At 38.6% G+C, this 12,462-nt stretch overlaps 1 protein-coding gene across 2 annotated transcripts; it reads right to left on the bottom strand.

Annotated features, from left to right (window-relative positions):
• Positions 1–384: 384 nt before the first annotated feature.
• Positions 385–6,294, bottom strand: LOC114490349 (olfactory receptor 4Q3-like). Of its 2 annotated transcripts, none has more exons than XM_036031186.1 (3): positions 6,155–6,294; positions 2,114–3,094; positions 385–524 (listed from the first exon to the last, which is right to left on the bottom strand). In XM_036031186.1, the coding sequence occupies exons 1-2, from the start codon at positions 6,190–6,192 to the stop codon at positions 2,131–2,133; spliced, it is 1,002 nt and encodes a 333-aa protein (XP_035887079.1). In that variant the 5' UTR covers positions 6,193–6,294; the 3' UTR covers positions 385–524; positions 2,114–2,130. The 2 variants fall into 2 exon arrangements, with proteins under 2 accessions (XP_035887079.1, XP_028360131.1); XM_028504330.2 differs by lacking the exon at positions 6,155–6,294 and adding an exon at positions 5,170–5,365.
• Between the last annotated feature and the right edge of the window lie 6,168 nt (positions 6,295–12,462).

The following is a 12,462-nucleotide window of genomic DNA, read 5'->3' as shown; positions in this document are numbered from 1 at the left end:
AGCTAAAGGTGCTACACATTGGTGTGGTCCAACCTTAGAGGAGATAGAACCAAGGAAGAGGATCAGGCAGACCCTGGAGGTGCTCTCAGGGCATTTGATCAGGGAAATCTGTAGAAAATATGAATCATGTAGTCTGAAAAACAGACATATTATTAGTGCTTATTAATAGTGAAAATTTTAATATAGACAATTGATTAAGTAAGTATTGGAGGATTGAACATGCAAAGGGGACTAAACAAAGTTCTTGCTTTCCTGAATATTATGCTACCTATCCCAGCTATCCACAGCACATTTAAAATGATTTGCCAAGAATCTTAAATTTTACTTTGAAAGAAGAATATTAGGAAAAGGAGATTTTTGCAGTCAGTGGATACAAAAAGAAAGCTTGTTCCAGTTATGTGCCTAGCAGAACCACAGCATCATTCAACCATTCCTATAAACCCACACACTACTTTCTGTCTGTTGTTTTCCTCCTGTTTGTTCTTCTGGATGCTTATTGCAGGCAATGGAGCTCTGTGGAAATGCTGTGGAGTAAAAGAGAAAGAAGAGAGTATGATCCACACCAGAGATGACACTCTCATCCTCACTCATTCTCTTAAGAAATCACTTAAGTAGTAGCCTTGTTTCTGGTCTATCAGGAGTCCTTCTGCAGCAATACATACATATTAACATATATGCATACATTATCTACAAACAGTTTCTCAAATGTAAAGTCACTAGCTCCCAGCATAAAAATGAAAGTCCATTCTTTATTCATATGTAAAGAAAACTCTTATGTGTTGAAGGGATTGCAAATTACGTAGTTAAATCTTAGTATTAGGTGGAATTTTAGATATTTTTTCCTGAGTCATGTTTTTCAGCTTAGTAATTAGAAAAGTCTCTCATAGCAATTTATTAAGAAATAAAGCAAACACATATAAAAATATTCCTAAAACTCCATCACTATATTATTATTTAATAAGTAAATACATTTCCATAGCTGTAAAGTAGCAAAGAGCCTTATACCAGAAATAGATAACCTCTAATACAAATGTTTAAGAAAACATTTTTAAGGATGTCCTAGTTCTGGAGCTCCTATACAGATATAATTGAAATTAAGCAGTTAGCCCACATACTTGGAATAAATACTCTTTCTGGAGAGAAGAAATATTAGCTTAGTCTTAATTACCTAAAGTTACTGGCTTTCTTGATTACATAAGTGATCTTGGGCAAGTCAATGAACAAATCTGAGTTTGCTTGTAAAAAATGAAGTTGATAATATTATCTAGTCTTCAAAGCACTTTTGACACTCAGAGATTATAACTATGAGAACCTGAAGGGCAGGGACTAACTAGGTGGGGGAGTGCTCAAACACAGCTCATTTCTTCCTTTTTTTTCTAGAGTTCCTATCTCTTAAACATTATAATCAGTTAAAGAGCCAGCTTATCAACTTTCCCTCACTATAATTCCCACTCAAAGAAAACCTCAAGGTGAAATGGGAAGCCTCACCTAGAGAAGTCTCTACAGCAGAATACTAAAAAACTTCCATCATCCAATGCTCCCAGACTCTTTTTTTCACACATAAACTTTGTGAGTTGTTCAACTACAGTTTGGCACAATACAGAATGCAATTCCAGGGTGAACACCACCACATGTGGTGTTTTCAGGCTTTGGTAAGACAGCACAAAAGGAAGTCACTGCTTCTGAAGAGACTCTGATGATACATCAGAAGGAACTTCCTGACACCAGGAATTCTTAAACCCTGGAGGAGTAGGATGCAAATGGAAATGTGGTAGCCTTTTTCATTTGAATAGAGTTTAATAAAGGAAGCCTACTAATAGACAAAGGACAGAGGAGTTGACCTTTCAAGGTGTCCTCTTGACTCTAGTACTTGATTAATTATTGTTGTTATTTGTGGGGCAGTAAGCACTCTTGTATTCCCTGCTTGATATTTAACACCTGAGACAGTCACCTATACCCCCAGCTATAATCAAGAGCAATACAATAATCAAAAGCAATAACTTTTATGCTGTCTTCTCTTTTCTATCAAAGTCACCAGATTGGTTTTCCTACATGTGTTCATGTACAGGATGAGTTAAGAGTGTCCCAAGAAAGAGCATGTGTTCTAAATCACCTCTTCCTGCTCATCCTTTAACATGGCCAGCAGGATGCCACGTGCTTTTTGCTGAGCTTCTTCATGGCTGTCTTCATATCAGCATTTCTGAGTGTGTAGATGAGAGGGTTCAACATAGGTGTGATCACTGTGTAAAAGATGGAGAACACCTTATCCACAGAGAAGCTGCAGAAAGGCCTCAGGTAGATGAATACACATGGCACAAAGATCAGGCTGACCACTGTTAGGTGCGAGGCACAGGTAGAGAGTGCCTTGCTCCGGCCCTGGTGGAAGCAAGTCCTCAGGGTGATGAGGATGACAGCATAAGAGAAGAGCAAGATCAAAAAGCAGACAAGAGACAGCAGACCACTGTTCGAGACCATCAGTATCTCTATTACATATGTGTCCATGCAGGCTAGCTTGATGACCTGTGGAACATCACAGTAGAAGTTGTCCAGTTCATTGGGGCCACAGAAGGGCAGCAGCATGACCAGTATGACCTGTGTGATGGAGTGAATGAAACCCCCACACCAGCAGGCAAAAACCAACTGGAAGCATAGCTGGCGGTTCATGACTGTCAGGTAGTGCAGTGGATCACATATAGCAACATACCTATCATAGGCCATCACTGTCAGCAGAAGCATCTCACTGGCTCCCAGAAAGTGCAGGAAGTAGATCTGAGCCAGGCATCCTGAAAAAGAGATGATCTTGCCCTGCCATAGGAAATCCCCTAACATCTTGGGCACAGTAACACAGCTCAGACATAGGTCAATGAAGGACAGATGGCCCAAAAAATAGTACATTGGAGACTGGAGTAGGCAAGTATCGGCTTGCACTGTTACCACTATCAAGAGGTTTCCCAGGACAATTGCCATGTAAAACAACAAAAATATTAAGAAGAGAAATAGCTTCAGCTCCCAAGAGGATGATAGGCCCAAAAGAACAAATTCTGTCACCTTTGAATCATTTCCTTTTTTCATTGAGTCAAGAATACCAAGTGACCTAAAAAAGGAATTAAATTGGAACAAGAGAAATTTTAGTTAAACAAAGGGCGGGGGAAGAAAAGTCATCAGATTTCGAGTCTGGTGTTTATAAACCATATTACAAGATTAAAAAACTTAAGCAAGTTCTGTGAGGTGAGACATATATTTCTGTATAAATAGAACATTTTGCATCTCTTCCAACTCTTCCTGGAATGCTTTTAAATTGCATTTACAACTAGGAAAGGAGAAAATGACTTGCAGTGACATGACATGAGGTGATGAGAGCATGAAAATCATTCCTTTAAAAAAAAAGATTTTTATTTATTTTTAGAGAGAGGGGAAGGGAAGAAGAAAGAGGGAGAGAAACAGCAATGTGTGGTTTCCTCCTTTGTACCCCCAGCTGGGGACCTGGCCTGCAACCCAGGCATGTGCCCTGAACGGGAATCAAACCAGTGACCCTTCGGTTCACAGGCTGGCACTCAATCCATTAAACCACACCAGCCATGGCTAGTTCTACTTTTTAAATAGACAGAATTATATTCTTTAAGAACAAGAGTTCTGGAATGAAGTGTCTGGAGCCAATGCCCAGTTCTAACTCCCCAATGGAGTAGCCTTAGGCAAGGTATTAAATCTGAGTTTTATTCTTTATGTATTCAGTTTAATGGAAGGATAATAATATCTATCAAAGTTGCTTTGAGAATTGAATTCAATCCATCTTTGAGCACTACACACTAACCCCCAAAAATGACTAAGTCCTTCAAAGTGAGGAAATATTTCTTATTCATCTTTTTACTCATACCACAATGCTTACTGAATAATAATTTGTCAAATTGAAGGAAGAATATATTATGGTGTGAATATTTCATGGTGTGAAGTACAAGGGTTAGTAGTTTTCATAAATATGTCTGTTAGAAAACAAATCAAGCCCTGGCTGGTGTAGCTCAGTGGTTTAAGCACGGGCTGCGAAACAAAGTGTCGCAGATTCGATTTCCAGTCAGGGTACATGCCTGGGCTGCAGGCCATGACCCTCCAGCAACCGCACATTGATGATTCTCTCTCTCTCTTTCTCCCTCCCTTCCCTCTCTAAAATGAAATAAATAAAATCTTGAAAAAAAAAAAGAAGACAAAATGGCTTCTTAAAAAAAAAAGAAAGAAACAAATCATTTAGGAAGAATTGAAAAGAACCTTATGTTCTTTGTCTTTATTATCCCAGGTGACAGAGGTTGGTAAATTTATAGAGATTGAGTAAAAAGAAATAAAATCTTTACCTTTAAAGTTTAGGGAAACTTCAAACTCAAGATGAATAGGACAGTTGCTGGAACACACTAATTACCAAAATAAGAGACCAAGGGTGGTGATTCATATCATTGAGGCATATACAAAAGAGGCTCACCATGACCCATTTTATAGAAAAGGATAATAAGGGAAATAGGAATTATTCTGTTTTTGGACTTTTCAGTAACCACAAATACATTTAAGATAATTAGAGAACACAATAAGATATTATTTATCCATGGCTCCTGCTCTACACCCACATTCACCCCTAACTTGGGGTGGGAATATCTAGATTACAAATGAAAAATCAGGAAACATTGATACATTTTTTCCATTGAGGTGCTTAAGAATTAGCAGATGCTATCTGTCCAGATTAGGATATTTTCAATCTAGACCTAGATCTAGGCAAAACTTTAAGTGAGACAAAATTTGTATTTTTCTGTCCTCAGTCCCAGTTACTTGTTCCAGGGGTCCCTGACACTCCTGACCACAGGCCAGTACAAGTCTGTGGCTTGTTACATACCAGGCTGCACACCAGGAGGTGAGCTTGAATGTAATGAGCTCGAATCATTCCGAAACCATTCCACCCCTCTCAGCCCTGATATGTGGAAAAACTATCTTCCACAAAACCAGTACATGGTGCAAAAAAGGTTGGGGACCACTGACTTATTCCATGTTGCATTTGGTTCTCTCAATTTATTCAGGGAAAGTTTCTCTGAAATTCAGGGAAATACCAAGAAATTTCTCTGTGTACATTACTTCAAGATAAGCAAGCAGAAGAGAGATTTTGGGCCCAAGGAGCTTTTTGATGTCTCACACCATGTATGTGACCATCCTCTTCACCTGCCTGGAGAGCAAGAATGTGACAGTCTTTGAGGAAAAATCCAAATGCAGCACGAAGGGTGGAGGACAAAATCAAGCTCTTTACACTATCAAAGACTATTTGCGGATAGCAGAGCAGCTCTTGTCTTGTGTTTTTAAGTAGGGAATCAGAGAGATCTATGCAGAAAATACTAAGAATGGGAGTAGTTTTTTTTTCAAATAGAGTATATTATATTTTGTTAGTTTGCTTGTTTGCCTGTTTTGAACTCAAAGAATTCTCAGAAAAAGAAACTTGACCAAAACAATGATGGAAATTGATTTTCTAGTTGGAGTTTAAGTGCCATGTGAACTCCTTTCGAAGATATCTGATTTGTTTTCTAATTTCTTTTGAAACACCAAGAAATAGATATCATTCATTAAAGATGGTACTCACCATCGTATTTCCCATTGAGAAGGGCATAATCCTTCTCTTCTAAACATATAGCCTTGTTTGAATTACTGCATTTTAAATTGCATGTAGGGGAAGTGAAGAAGATTTAACAAAAAGCAACTGAAATAATTCAAGAAATGGAAAATAGAATCTATGAGGGACCATTGTAGAATTAGGTAGTCTTAAGACAGTATTACATGAATCAAATGCTTTCTGTTATATCAAATTGATTGAATCTTATCCAAACCTTGTAACCACCTTTGAAGGTATCACCAGTCCTAGAATTTCCTGATGCTATGGGAACTTCATTGTTCTGTGAATGCTTCTAAATGTATAAACCTAGAACAAAACTCCAATAATTTCATAAATTTAAAAATGATGAATGTCAGAGTATATACAGAAAAAAAATACAGATAACAGGAGGTATAAAAAATGGTTTTAGAGACAGAAAGAGGAGCAAGTATGGTAAGTGGATCTTTGAATAAATATATCTGAGAAACTTACATCATTGCGTGTCAGGAGCTATGTGGGTTTAAGGAAGGGATGTGTTACCCTGACATGCATCCCCCTTCTGAAGAAACCACCTTCATAGTTTCAGGCCTGCAAAATGAGAAATTCTCGTCACAATTGCCCAGTATGTGCCCAGCTGCTTTCTTATAAGTCAAGCCCTAATTGAGTGCTGGCTATACAGATTAAAAGATCTCTTATCCCTAGGGCTCTGGCTGTGTCTGAGGCTTTTCTAGTCTTTATGCCACTGCTCAGCTTAATGAACTCTGTGATCCCCAAGGCTGCTGTTGTTTCAATTGTCTGAATCTCAGTTCTTGCTGGCAAGCTCACCTTAGGCCCTACAGGCTCTGAAACACTCAGACCTTATTGCATAATACAACCCACCCCTTTTACCTACCTGGGATTGATTAATTTCAGGGCATTGCCAATCATGGTAAATTTGGGATTCATTTCAAAAGCTTTGCAAAGAACACTGAAGTTAAGGTCCAGGGTCTCCCCTAGACAGAAAGACTTGTGGGAGATACTCTGCATCTTACGCTGGGACATGAAGAGCTATAACTTCAGGAAAGTGGAAAACAGGACTAAGCACGTTTACCACCCCAATTCTAGTGAACTGTAGGGAAGGTTGCTTTGACAATGAGTACAGGGGAAGAAAAACAAGGAGAGAAAATAATCCTTAAGAAGTAAGGGCCACAGAGAAGCCCTCATAAATGTGGCAGTGTAGTATACATAATGGGAATCTCAGACTTTGCCTTTGCTTAAGGATGTTCTAACAAACAGTGTCCTCAAATGCCTGAAATTCACAAACCCAAATCCTCTGTGGAGGAAGGCATGTTCCTCCCAGGTCTTAGAGAATCTCACGAATAACTTTTCAAGGACAATGAACAGACAAAGCCAAAAATAAATGTATTACTTTTCTGTCACCATGGTAATGTAACAAGTTATTACAAATTGGTGGCTTAAACAAATAAATTCATCATCTTACAGTTATGTGGGTTGGAAGCTTGACCAGGTCTCACTGGGCTAAAAAATCAAGGTGTAGGCAGGGTGTACTCCTCTGGGGAGAATCCATACCCTTGCCCTTTCTGGTTTTTAAAGCTTTGATGTGAGAAGTTGTCAAACTCCCTAGTCAATCTTATCAGAATTCTGCTATATATCTCTCAGTTATCTAGTCCACTGAGGATGTTTCCTAACTCCACACCCTTCCCCGAAGTACCTGGCTTTTCAATTTCCCATGATTAGATAAGCAAAGGAATCAAGAAAAGGTAGTCAAGGCTGGAACTATTTCTACCCCTGCTTTGGGTTACTTAGTTAATATATTTGTGCAGCCACTAGCTTTTCTAGGCCCTCTTTTTACAACCCCAAGCCCTTGATTGGTTCACAGTCCTTTCCACACTAAATTATTTGACATACCGTTACAACTTATATATGATATTTTTTCAAAGTCAATGGCATCCCAAAGAGAGAGATATGGAGCAAAAGCATTCAGGATGGCAATGAGAAAATAGTGTTCTTTTTTAGTTCTGAGCACTTAAGCTTTCAAAATGACAAAGTAAGGTGACATTTTACAGTTATTGTACTGGTTCATGGTTTCCTCTGAGGAAATGAAAGCAGAAAGTTGTTTTTTACTTTCAAATATGAGTCATGGTGTTTATTAGCTCCCTTCAAACCCTTGTTAAGCTGACCAAATATTGAATCACTCTCAGTGGCAACTAACTCACTCACAAAGTAATATTTATAAAACAAACATTATGTATGTTCAAGGTTTCAGGGAAAATAAGGGCATGGGGCACATGGGAGAAAAATATTAGTTTAGCAAGTTTCGATGTGCAAAATCACCACTATAGGGTTTGCTCTTATTGACAACATTGAAAGGAATAAGAATTAAAATTTTGAGCCACTTATTTTGCACCAGGCACCATTCTAAGTCCTTTACTTTGTGTAGTATTCACGACAACCCAGAGATTTCAGGTCAGAATTATTGTATTTCCAGTTTATTGAGGATGAAATAGGCACAAAAAGGAACTTATTTACTTAGAGATGATATTTGATCCTAGTCAGGCTAACTAACTACAGGGCCATACTTTTCTACTACCATAAAGAAAAAGGGCCAACACTCTGGAATCAGGCAGATTGGTTTCAAACCTAAGTACTATCACTAATTGTGTAAGCTTCTTGTATGCAAATTATTTGTCCTTTCTTTCCTGATTTTTTTTTACTTTATAAAATAGAACTAATGAGAATACTTTTGTCACTGTGATAAATACATGAGGGCAATCAGAATAAGACCTTATACATACTGTTGTATGAAATTGATTTCAGTTAATATTATAAAGTATCTTTCTTTTGTAAAACTATCATTTATAAAAGACTGATATACTCTCCCAGTTCATCCTCACAAATTCTGTGACATAGTTAAATTAAGGTAGTTTTTTTTTTTCATATTGTTTCATAGATGAGACCCAAAGAAACCAACTAACTTGTCTCATGTCCCTTTAGAGAAGGGAAGAGGAGTTTTTGGCAGCCAACTCTGGCTTTACCGTTTTTGTTCTAGATGCTTGGGACACAGGAAGAAAGGAAATAAAGAGACATATCATACAAAATTTCTAAAGAATCTTCCCAAACAGGAAAAATTACCCAGAGACTTCCTATCTACATGTTTCTATCCCTCACCTGAGGCCCTGCTTACCACTAGTACAAGACTAAATTTTCACTAAAAGAGACTTTGAATTATTATTCTTCGAACACCTACCTTTCATTTACTTCTGTTTCTTTTCAACAATCTATTTCAAATGTTCATATCTTTTAAAGATTATAAGCCATGCCCTGCCCAGGTGACTCAGTTGGTTGGAACATCATTCCCTCTGTGCACCTAAAGGTTGCAGGTTCTATCTTGGTCACAGCACATAGCTGGGTTATGGGTTCAGTCCCCAGTCAGGGCGTGTACAGGAAGCAACTGATATTCACTTTTTCTCTCAAATCAATGAATAGATTTTTGAGTGAGGATTAAAACAAAGAATGTAAGCCATTTATCTCTCAATATAATATACTTTAAATCATCTTAATAAAAACAGAGACACTTTTTTAAAAATGATCATTTAACTGCCTCAAAAAAAGAAAAGAGTCTAGAATTGAAAGAAAGAATAATATTTTGTATTAAATAATGTTCCCCCACATTTTTTCCAAATGAATGATGAAAACAAAAAGGAAATTCAAGATCTACCCAGGCACCCAGAATTGTTGTATACATTAGCTTTAGATTTAGCTCCCAATAATAGAAACCCAAGTAACAAGAGCATATGCAAAATATTTAGGTTTTTTCCTCACATGTAAACTTGTAGAGATAGACAGTCCAGAGGAAGGCAGTTCTAAGATGCCATCAGGGACTCAGGCTCTCCAGGCTTTTTGATAAACCTGTTTTAGTACTCGTTTTCATTCTCACAATTACCTTATGATCTGAAGATGGCAGCTGCAGCTCTGACGGCAAAAGCTTTTGACTGAACAGAAGTATGTCACGTGACCCCTATGTGTAAGGTAGGCTCTGTGACATTTAATTTTTCAGGCCAGCACCTTACAACCAGAATAGTACTGAGGCTGTATTAGTTAAGAAATAATTGGATAGTACATGTGCAGCCCCACATGTATTGGCCATAAAATAAGGAAATAAATGTAGTGATGAAATTTTAGAAACAGCCCCTTTCTCGATTTTACCTTTTTAGGGTGTTGATATTGAAAGAAATCTTTATATACAAATAAACAAAAAGAGAGACACATTTAGTGGACAAAAGAGTCTTGACAGATAAAAGTGTTAGACCCTAAGACTTTATCAAAACTTATGAATATATGCAAAAAAAAAGAAACATAAATTTGTTTCCCCAATCCTCAACAAACAAAAGTTGCTGTTATCACAGCAACTCATGTGATACTTTTAAAAACTGAATGCTTGGGGAAAATGACAAGAGAAATATTTTAATATTGCCATGATCAGGCTTTTGCAATTGTTACTCCAAAAACATAGATAGAAAAATATATACCCAAAGAGAGTTTCTGTCAGTCAAACATCATATGAATTAGAGTGTAGGGGAACCCTTCATTTGGGGGATACTAAATTACCAAACCCAATCCTGGCTCTCATTTCATGACTTCCTCCCAGAAGTTTGTCAATGGCTTATATCCTCTGGAAAAGTAGATCCAACGGTTTAGGTAGAAATTGCCCTTTCCTTTCTTACTCCCTCTCTGTACTAATGACCTCAGTGTGAAGGTCCAATTTCCTCCAGTAAGATTATGGGTCCCTCTTCAATCTTCCTGTTACAAAAGAGCTTAATTTTAAGACTGCTGGGAGGGCTGAGAGGAAAGAGGTATAAATGGTGCAAATAGTGGGTCACTTTTATTGCCAGAAAGAAAACTATCCTGGAAAATGGAGAAAAATTTGTTCTTTCAGATGTTAAGAGGATATGATACAATAGTGAGAACTGAAATCTCCAAGTCAGACTGAAAAAAGGGAAATCATGATGTAGAAAAAGTTGTTAAGAGGGAAAAGAGAGAGAAAATAGTGCAGTTTGGAGAGAAGAGCTTAACAAAGCACTCTTCTTTGCCCTGGCTGGTCTCACCTTCAGTTTAACAGAGGGGTCTGCCCACATGTAGGCAGAATCACAGCAGAAAAGGCTTTTACACCTTCCCTGCAGGAGATGAGAAAGAACACTTCCCGAGAAATTTCAGCTTGTCTTGACTGACCTCCATTTCCTCTGCTCAGTGGAATGCAGTGCCAGGTAAGCTTTGTGGACAAGGTAGGAGAGCAAGAAGTGGAAACTGTCAAGAAAGAAAGCAAAGGTGGTGAATCTCCACCTCCCTACAGTTCCTGCCCATTTTCAGGGAAGGCTGGAGGCCTCAAACTCAGCAGGGGCTAGACAGAGTTTAAGGGGAACATTCAGGTTAAAGTCTTCCACAGCTACCTTGCCAGAGGAAGAACAGTCATTGTAGACAATCTAAGTGATGCTTCAGGTAATACCATTGAAGCTGATCTCCTAAAGACAAAGATCACTCCACAGTCCAGCATTTTTCTATATTCTCAGGATCTCTGCCCCAAGCCCATTGTATCTCCCTGGGCTGAGATCTATTCCAGAGCCTAAAATCTCCCTACATACTAGAATACAAAGGCTAGTTCAAGAGTAACAGGGCATGCTATTACACAAGTCAGGAACTGCAGTGTGGGCTCAAGATACAGCTTTTCAAAACTTCAAGAATAGCTGTGGAATAGCTGTGGAATAGATGTGGCACTGCAGTATACTGAGTGACATCCACAATAAGACTGATAGTTTTGCAAGCTCAAGTCACCCAGATGACGAATTCCCCCAGCCCTTCTCCTCAGGCCTCCTGTGAACTTTTCACTGAAGTCTGAGACCCACACAACTAGGACGCTTCAGCAACTGAAGGCATAGGACTTGAGGAAAGGCAGCTCAGTGCTTCCAGAGCCAGTTTTATCTGACCACCCACATAGTTTTACCTCATGACAAACTCAAGGGGAAGAGAAAAGTGCCATGTCTTTTAATACCAAGTCCTCCTTGGCCCACAGGCATGAATTACTGAATAATCTCCAACCCTTCCAGGAGGACAATGCCCTTCACTCTGGTTAACTGTCCTCTGTCTCCCCCCAGAGGGCCAGTCTGCTCTCCTGACTCCTTCTATCTTTTCAGGGACCTTGGATGGCAGACCTGATTACTGCTCATTTCATACTTGGGGGATTTGAGGCCTGACCAACAGAAAGGAGCAAGTCAGCCGTGAGAAAAGGTCAGTGGGACCTCATACCTCTGCACTGTGTTCTGACCACAAAAGTATCATGGCTTTGTTTTTTCCTTTTACTGTTTTTTTTTTTTACTTTATTCTCCCACTCACTTTCCCTACTTTCTTTATTTTTCACCTGAACTAACTCTGGAGTCTCTATAACCTCAACATATATTCAACAGTAGAGTTCACTTAAAACGTTTCTTTAGTCCTGCCTGAGGACTTTTGTAATGAGAAGACCAGCAAACTTGGAGTCAGAAGACCTGGACCGTAGTCACAACTCTGTCACTTTTACTTCTGTGGTCTCAGGCAAGTCACTTAACTTCTTTGACATTCAATTGCCTCCTGAGTAAAATAAAGATAATATTGGGCCCGTGTATATAACATGGCTAAGGATGAAGTAAGAGTGTATGTTCAGGTCTTTTTATTTTTATACCATTACCATTTGTTTCTCCTCCAATCTACTTTGTAATAAGTAAATTGTCTGCCCAGTCTTAGAGGTAGCCCATTCATAGCTCACATCTCCCCTCCGAAGAAGTTAGAAATCAGAGCTAATCATCCTTAGCAGGAGA

This window comes from Phyllostomus discolor, chromosome 1 (genome assembly GCF_004126475.2).
Source record: "Phyllostomus discolor isolate MPI-MPIP mPhyDis1 chromosome 1, mPhyDis1.pri.v3, whole genome shotgun sequence".
Classification (NCBI taxonomy): Eukaryota; Metazoa; Chordata; class Mammalia; order Chiroptera; family Phyllostomidae; genus Phyllostomus; species Phyllostomus discolor.
The sequence above is the reverse complement of the archived record's forward strand: the minus strand, read 5'-3'. Positions and strand labels throughout refer to the sequence as shown.